General features: G+C 42.8%; 1 protein-coding gene across 1 annotated transcript; it reads left to right on the forward strand.

Moving 5' to 3' along the window:
* The first annotated feature begins 7,722 nt into the window (after window positions 1–7,722).
* On the forward strand, window positions 7,723–9,051 carry LOC115969077. The gene is made up of 2 exons (XM_031088641.1): window positions 7,723–8,409; window positions 8,658–9,051. Exons 1-2 carry the CDS (start codon window positions 8,103–8,105, stop codon window positions 8,777–8,779), a joined length of 429 nt encoding a protein of 142 aa, XP_030944501.1. The 5' UTR covers window positions 7,723–8,102; the 3' UTR covers window positions 8,780–9,051.

A 9,051-nucleotide genomic window follows, 5' to 3' on the forward strand; every position in this document is an offset into this window, starting at 1 on the left:
GATGATGTGTTACTTAACAACAAAAACTACCCGTAGGAGGTGAATTGCTAACGGAACCAAACTTCAGGGTGTAAAATAAAGTTTTTGAAACTTTGGAGTGTAAAATCCAGTCAACCCCAAACTTCAGGGTGTAATTTGCAATTTACCCTATAAAATTTTATGTCTATTGTGACATACAAATCTATTTTTCCAATTTTACATACTTATTTTTCAGAATACCCTACATCATATTTTATTTCTTGCACTATATTTCATTAAAATATAAAATTTTCTTGATTTTTGTAATTATTTCTCTTTTTTTACAAATAACAATCATCATCCATTCTCTTATTTCATTATCGAGATATGTAAAGAAAGAATAAAAAGTTAAATGCAAAATGAATAGTGCTAGTATAATTTTGTATGATTACGGTAAAAAAAAAAAAAAAGTATTTTTACACAATTTTATATGACATGAAGTAAGTGAATTTTATGATTTTTTTTTATTGATGAATTTTAGGATTAGTAGTTAAAATGCGATAATTTTTATATTATACAAGCACTTATACAAGTGCTCTTAAAAAGTATATAAAATTTAAACTTTAAAAAGGATAAAATCAAAATTACCTAAAATTTCAAGCAAGAAATTGCAACTTAATCATTTATATTAGGTGACAAAAATTGATTAACAAAATTTCCACAAACAAAATATAACAATCATGTGGTCTAAGAACCAAGGTGGTCGAGTGGTGGAATGCAAGCATGAGTGACACGTGTCATAGAAGGTCCCACTTTTTTGTGTGGCTTATTTCGTTTGGGAAAATCTCATAACAACTGGGCCGCGGCCCACTAGATTTTCAACTTATTTAAGCACTCTATTCCCATTGGATCGTGCGAAAAGCGCGACTCATTGGGCGTGGGTCGGTTATCACATTGCGTGTAGAATTAGGAGTAAGAACCAAAATACCCAAAAAGGGCCGCAACAAACTCACAAAAAAGTAGAAAACTAGGTGATTTCCACCAAGGGCATAATGGGAAATAGGAACCGACTTAGAAGTCGCTGAAATCGTCTATTTTTTTTACTCTTTTTCTCGAACTGCAACAACAATGGGTCAGCGTGTTCCAAACGATATCGTGGAAGACATCCTGGTTCGGCAATCAGTGAAATCCTTAACCCGATTCAAGTGCGTTTCGAAATCCTGGGTTTCCATCATCACTGACCCTACTTTCATTACCAGACACTTGAAGCTCAACCTTAATCAATCCGAATCATTGATATCCACAAACACTCACAGTGGGTATTTGCTATATACTACAAAGGATGAGAATAGTTCACCATCTTCCAAACATCTGTGTACGGTTGTTTGCAACAGTGACAGCACATTGACCCAGATTTCAAGGTTTGAAATCCCCTCACTTTTTGAGAAATATAGTATAGTTGGCTTGTTCTGTTCGGCTTGTTCTTGTTAACAATGTAAAGTGAGGGAGAAAGACTGAATAGTCTGTATATTTGATGTGTAAAATAATGTACAATAGAGAGTCTTTATATAGGCTAGGTATGTGTGCAGTACAAGTAAAATAAGTAAATTACAAGTACAGTATATTGAGCTAAGCCCAATGGACTAAACTAGACTAAGCTATACACTAACATCCCTAGGAATGGCAACGGGTCGGGTTCGGGCCGGGTTTTTCAATACCCGGACCCGACCCGCGGGCCAAGACCCGCAGCCCGGACCCGGTCCATTTACTAAACGGGTTTTTTTTTTCCGGGGCCCGGACCCGCCCCAGTCGGGCCCCACGGGCCCCGCGGGCCCCGTTAAACCCTGCCAAATTTGGGCCCATCCGTGGCCCAAATATTGGCCCAACCAAAAAAAATAAATAAATAAAAAATTTCCTCAGCTTTTCTTGAATGTTCTGGGCAGCCAAACACTACAATCCATAAGAACAATACAAACTCAGAAACACTACAATCCAGAACAATACAAACTTAGAATTCTTCTACCGATTTTAGTTAATTTTTTTTTTCAAAACTCTTCCTCTCTCTCAACCTCAAAATCGGAACCCCATGGCCAGACTTTCATGCTTCGCAACTCGCCGTTCACCACCGTTCCCCACTTTTCTTTCTCTTCGCAACTCGCCGTTCCCCACCGTTCAAAATCGGAACTCCATGGCCAGACTTTTCTTTCTCTTCACTCCATGGCCAGCTTTTCTTTCTCTTCTCTTTCAAGCTCTCTGTCGGTTAACACCCATTAATTGTGACCGCCGCTTGCCACTACCATCTACCGCCATCTAGATTCAATCTTCATCAACGATTCACTCTCTCTCTCACAAACGATTCGACCGATCTGACCGAAACCCATTTCGGCTGATTTCAGAGTGGTGGGTTTAATTGACTCAGTGGGAGTTCATTTGGATTTGTTGTTAAGTTAATTTCAATGGTGGTGGGGAGGTGAGGCGTGAGGCAGTGACTGAGAGAGTGAGTGAGCTGAAATGAGGTGGTGAGGGTGAGGAGGGACTGAGGGAGGCGTGAGTTGCTGCGGAAGAAATGAGAGATTTAGGGTTAGATAATAGCTATATATATATAGGGGGTATTTTTGTAATTACAGGGAAACCGGGTTTTATCTGGGTCGGGTTTCGGATTTTTTTATAAAACCCGGACCCGTTTCGGGTTTTTTTTTAAAAACCCATACCCGACCCTATTCCTAATCGGACCGGATAAAACCCGGCCCATTAGGGTCGGACCGGACCGGGTACTCGCGGGTCGGGCAAAAATTGCCATCCCTAAACATCCCCCCTCAAACTCAAGGTGGCAAGGAGGAAGCCAACTAGAGTTTGGATATAAGATCTCGAAGACGACCAGGCGGATGAGTCTTAGTAAAGATATCAGCAGGCTGGTCAGCAGAGGAGATGGAGAACAACTTGAGATTTCCTTTCTTGAGATGCTGGCGAGTGATGTGGCAGTCGATCTCAATATGCTTGGTACGTTCGTGAAAGACATCATTATGAGCAATGTAGATAGCACTACGATTGTCACAATAAAGAGGAGTGGCAGTAGGCTGTGGAGCATCCATGTCAGCCAAGAGCCAGCGAAGCCAAACAAGCTCACAAGTGGTGTCGGCAAGGGCACGATACTCAGCCTCAGTACTGGAACGGGAAACCACATCCTGCTTCTTGCTGCGCCATGAGACAAGAGAAGTACCTAACAGGAAACAGAAACCTGTGATAGAACATCGATCAGTCGGATCACCTGCCCAGTCAGCATCTGAATAAGCATGAAGCTCGAGAGAAGATCGAGAAGAGTAATGCAGACCATGATAAAGTGTGCCTTTGACATATCGGAGAATCCGAAGAACAGCAGCATAGTGGACAGAACGAGGTGCATCCATGAACTTACTAACCATACCCACAGCATGTGAAATATCCGGACGAGTAACAGTGAGATAGATCAAACTGCCAACCAACTGACGATAGCGAGTAGCATCGGATATAGGTTCACCATCCAAAGGTGTGAGCTTCGCATTGTATTCCAAAGGAGTGGAAACAGTCTTGTTGTCAGTGATACCGGCTTTAGAGAGAAGATCAGAAGCGTATTTAGCCTGGGAAAGATAGTATCCATCAGAGGATGAGGTAACCTCGAGCCCAAGAAAATAGCTGAGAGTGCCCAGATCTTTCATCTCAAAATGCTGACTAAGAAAGTGCTGAAAAGAGCGGATACCTGCAGAATCATCTCCAGTAATAATCATATCATCAACATAAAGAAGAATGAGAGTGATACCAGCAGAGGATCTTCGGACAAACAAAGCAGTGTCATGAGGACTCGAAGTGAAACCCTGCTGAGCAACAACTGAGCTAAACTTTTCAAACCAAGCTCGAGGAGCCTGCTTGAGGCCATAAAGAGCACGGCGCAGGCGGCAAACTTGAATGCCTGAGTGTGGATAGCCAGGGGGTGGTTGCATGTACACTTCTTCATGGAGGTCTCCATTGAGGAAAGCATTCTTCACATCCATTTGATAAAGAGGCCAACGGCAAACAGCAGCCACAGCAATGAGACATCTGACAGATGTAAGGCGAGCAACAGGAGCAAATGTTTCCTCATAGTTAATACCATACTCCTGAGTAAAGCCCTTAGCAACTAGGCGAGTCTTGTATCGTTCAACAGATCCATCAGCCTTGGTCTTGATCTTGTAAACCCACCTACAACCTACTACAGACTGACCAGGAGGCAAATCAACCATATCCCAAGTGTGATTCTTATGAAGGGCATCTAGTTCTTCGTTCATAGCTTGCTGCCAAAGAGGGTCAGTATGGGCCTCACGATAGGTGTGAGGTTCATAGAGGGTGGCAAGAGCAAAAGAGCAGTGATAATCAGTGAGATAAGAGGGAGGAATGCTTACCCGAGTGGAACGACGAAGTTCAGGACTAACAGGAGACTCAGGAGAGGGTGGTGCCACAGGATCCAAGACAGGCGGGTCATATGCCGGAGACAGAACCGGAGATGAGTCGTCTGGAGAGGCAGCCGATGTTGAAGAATCCTCCACAAGTTCAGGATAGAGAGGAAGGAAAAGATCAGTAAAAATAGGAGATTCTGAGGAAGAAGATGCAGGAAACTGCTGAAGACTCGTGAAAGGACGATATTCCCAAAACTCAACATGACGGGAGACACGAAGGCGACGAGAAATGGGATCATAGCAGCGAAACCCCTTTTGAGACACACCATAACCAAGGAAACAACAGAGACGAGTACGAGGTTGGAGCTTTGTTCGTTCATGAGGAGGAAGAGAGACAAAACAAGCACAACCAAAAACCCGAAGAGAGGAGTAGTCAGGAATTTGACCATAAAGAAGCTCAAACGGTGATTTGTTGTGTGTAGTTGGTGAAGGAATACGATTAATGGTGTACACAGCAGTGAGTGCAGCCTCACCCCAAAAGCGCTCAGGAAGAGAGGCAGAAATGAGAAGGGTGCGGACAACATCAAGGATGTGACGATGTTTTCGTTCTGCACGACCATTTTGTTGAGAGGTGTAGGGACAAGACCGCTGAGGAAGAGTACCATGACTGTCTAAAAAGGATAAGAAAGATTTATCATTATATTCTTGGGCATTATCTGATCGAAAGACTTTGACAGTGCGATTGAACTGTGTTTCAATCATTTTATGAAATGTTTGATAAATAGACACAAGTTCAAACCTATGGTGAAGCAGATAAATCCAAGTATATCGAGAAAAATCATCCACAAATATGACAAAATATTTAGATCCCCCCTCAGTGGGAACAAGTGCAGGGCCCCAAATATCAGAATGTACAAGATCAAAAGGGGCAGAAGAAAAGGAGTCACTTTTATTAAAGGGCAATTTTGTTTGTTTGCTAAAATGACAGGAAGTACAATCAAATTTTTGAAACTGAACAGAACCTAAATGACCTTGAGAAGCTAACAACTAAAGACGAGATAAGGATGGATGACCAAGACGAGCATGCCATAGATCAGGGGAGGAGATGGCAATGGTTGCAGCTGTAGAAACGACTTGTGAAGGAATCTTCAAGTCATGAACCTCAAACATGCGACCAACTTTAAGGCCTGTCCCAAGCACTTGACCCGTCCGGGGATCCTGCACATCCACACCATGATTAGTAAACAGAAGATCTAATCCTAATTCACAAAGTTGACCAACAGAAAGCAAATTGAGGGATAACTTTGGAATATGAAAGGTGTCACTAAGGGATAAATTAGGAGAATATATTGTTCCTTTATGACTAACAGACATAGGAGTTCCATCAGCAGTGTAAATGTTGATTGGATGTTCTAAGGGTGTCTTATCAGAAAATTGGGATTCATCAGGAGTCATATGGTTACAACATGCAGTATCAAAAAACCAAGGTTGTTTACCTGAGGTGACAGAAAGGGCAGTGGAAGTACGGGATAAAACCTGTTGAACAACTGCCTCAATATCAGCCGTAGTAAGTGAGGAAGTCAAAAATGGACCTGTAGGAACCGATGGATCTGAAGGACATACAGCAGCTGCCCGAGGAAGAGAAGCTTTATTATGCTCTTGCACAAATTTCTGCAGCTTGTGACAAACAGAGATGTCATGGCCTTTGGCACGGCAAAACTTGCAGCGAGTGCCTTTGGAAGACTGAGAATTGGGATGCCCAGAGTTTATTCGTGGAGAAGCAGTGAATGCAGCAATGGGAGGCTGTGGAGAGGGTGTAGCCAATACATGATCAGATGATGACATGTGATAAGTAGGTCGACGGTTCTCCTCATAAATGAGCTCCTTGACTGCAGCATCAAGAGAAGGAGTAGGAGACCGGCTAAGCAGAGAAGCCCTAGTAGGCTCAAAATCCTCACGTAAACCCATCATGAAGTGCATAAATCTACGACGATCCCGATATTTGACAAACAGCTCAATGTCCTTAAAGCACACCAGTGGAGGATCTGCAGCAGAGAGTTGTTCCCACATAGTAGAAGTCTGAGAATAAAAATCAGAAATGGACTGACCTGTCTCTTGGCGCATTTGATAGAGTTTTGATTCAATGTGGAACTTCAAGCTTGAATCATTAGTGCAATTATAGCGATCCGCCAAAAATTTCCAAGCAGCCTCAGCAGTTTCAAGACGAGGAAGAAGATTATGAATGGAGGGAACAGAGGTATTGATAAACCAAGACAAGATCTTACTCTGAATACTCTCCCATTCCTTTAGACGTTCCTCATAATCATCTGTTGGAACAGCAGTCTTGGAAGACTCTTCAGTAGCTGTGGCTTTGGACTTAGGGTTTGGTACTGGCTTAGGAATTGAACCAGTCACATACCTCCACAGTTTACGACCCTTGAGAAAGATAGTCATATTCTGAGCCCACGCATGATAACTAGTAGGACCATCCAACATAACAGTGATAGGACGTATGATATCTCGATCATTTTGTTGAGCCATAATGAAGAAAATGACCAAAAAATAGGATTTAGAGACCTCAAATGCAGAAACGGAGCTCAAAATCGGAATCTACGCGAAAAACTGAGCAAGACAGGTGCTGTCGAAAAATTTTGACTTCGTCAACGGTCAACGGTCAAAGTCAACAGTCAACGGTCAAAGTCAACGGCTGACGTGTGCTGACGTGGCAGTGTGACGTCACTCTAGGGCTAACGTGGCAGCACGTGAAGCGGATCAGGCGCGTGTGGTGCGTGAGAAGCGCGTGAGGCGCGTGGAACTGGCGCGTGTGGCGCGTGAGAATCACTGACGGCTCGTGGCGGCGCGTGGAGGCGCGTGGAGCGCGTGCTCGTGAGGCCGAAAACTTCTGACGGCGCGTGGGGGCGCGTGTGATGTAGTTTCTGACCTTTCTTTGTTGGGTTTTGCTCGGAATTGGCTGTTCTGTCACTTTATGCCTTTGCTTTGGCAGTTGGATGAGCAGAACGATGATATCCGAGAGTTGCAGGTACTGTGGGCGTGACGGCGGTGACTCGCTTCTGCAGTGACCACTGGACGAAGACGAGGGCAGCGGAAAAACGCCGGAGATGTCCACAGGAACCAGAAAATCAGAGGAATGGCTCTGATACCATGTTAACAATGTAAAGTGAGAGAGAAAGACTGAATAGTCTGTATATTTGATGTGTAAAATAATGTACAATAGAGAGCCTTTGTATAGGCTAGGTATGTGTGCAGTACAAGTAAAATAAGTAAATTACAAGTACAGTATATTGGGCTAAGCCCAATGGACTAAACTAGACTAAGCTATACACTAACAGTTCTGACTATTATCTTAGCCACATTCTATATTTGTGGAACCCAAGTATTAGAAAGTTTGAGAAGCTTCTAGCTACTCCACATGGGACGTCTGTTGTTGGACTTGCTTATAATTCTCAGAACAATGACTTCAAGATTCTGAGACTTCGGTCTTTTCTTGAGGGACCAGCCGAGGCCGAGATTTACAGTTTGAGTTCAGGATTGTAATACCGATGAAGATCTTAAGTGGGTATGAACCCAACTTTGGAACTATTGATAAGCTTGATCCACCTTGTATATTTTTGAACGGAGCTTTGCACACTGTAGCAAGGACTAGCCGCGGCCATTTCGTTCTGTCCTTTGACGTCAATGATGACAGCTCCCGTGCGATAAAATTTCCTTTTAATTATGTGGTTACGATGTATCGACTTGCATTGTTTAAGGATCCCTAGCTGTTTTCGCTCTTATGGGTTATGCATGGAGGAGTATGGTGTGGCTGAGTCTTGGACTAAAAAATATTCGGTACCAATGATTCGGGGTAGTGTTGTTAATTTCTATGGCTGCACTGATAATGGTGAACTTTTGATTAAGAATGCCACTGGGCTGATTTCATTTGACCCTGAGAGTCGAAATCAGAACTTTCTTGCAATTGAAGATGCTGATTGGGTGGGTTTCACGGCTAATTCAATGAAGAGCTTGATTTTACTCGATGGCGGTAAGTAAATGCGAAAATTCACTTTAGCTATTATATCACTTTCAGTTTTGCCACCATCATTGTGAAAATTAACTTTAGCTAGTATTGCTTAATTTGTATATAACTTTAACTAGTACTTTTGATGCTGAAATTAAGGTTGTAATTGTTTCCAGCCTATAGATATATATATATATATATATATATATATTTTTTAAAATTTTTCCACTGCCAATTCAATCAAATTCTGAGTATATAAGGCGAACCTGTAGGACGGAAGGGACGGAGAGAATCTCGGAGAAGGCGAAAAGTGAAGGGTGAGAGGTGGCGTCGGCGACGAGAGGAGCGAGTGCGGAGGCATGGAGAGACGAAGCTTACTTCACGAACTGCTTGATCAGGTCCGCTTGCTTTTGCTCTATGTCCATTTTTCTTCTTCTTCTCCTTCAATTTAGGGGTTTTAGGGATTAGGATTTTGTGGGTTTTTTTTAGGGTTTGAGGGATGTCTGTGTAAAATCTGTAATGGCGCTACAGATGGATACTACTACTGCGTCAGCTTTACAGGTGTCTGTATTTTATTTGGTCTTTTTATGAGGTTTTGTGTAGAGAAGAATAGTGAGAGATTAGAGAGAGAGCAAGCCAGGAAGGGAGAAGTGTTTGGAGGCCAAG

This window comes from Quercus lobata, chromosome 11 (assembly GCF_001633185.2).
Source record: "Quercus lobata isolate SW786 chromosome 11, ValleyOak3.0 Primary Assembly, whole genome shotgun sequence".
Taxonomy (NCBI): Eukaryota; Viridiplantae; Streptophyta; class Magnoliopsida; order Fagales; family Fagaceae; genus Quercus; species Quercus lobata.

Bases quoted from the DNA above. Each gene is read 5' to 3' on its own strand.
- LOC115969077 (XM_031088641.1), top strand. From the start codon at position 8,103: ATGTGGTTACGATGTATCGACTTGCATTGTTTAAGGATCCCTAGCTGT. The intron at 8,410-8,657 runs GTAAGTAAATGC...GCGAACCTGTAG, and splicing joins CTTGATTTTACTCGATGGCG to GACGGAAGGGACGGAGAGAA.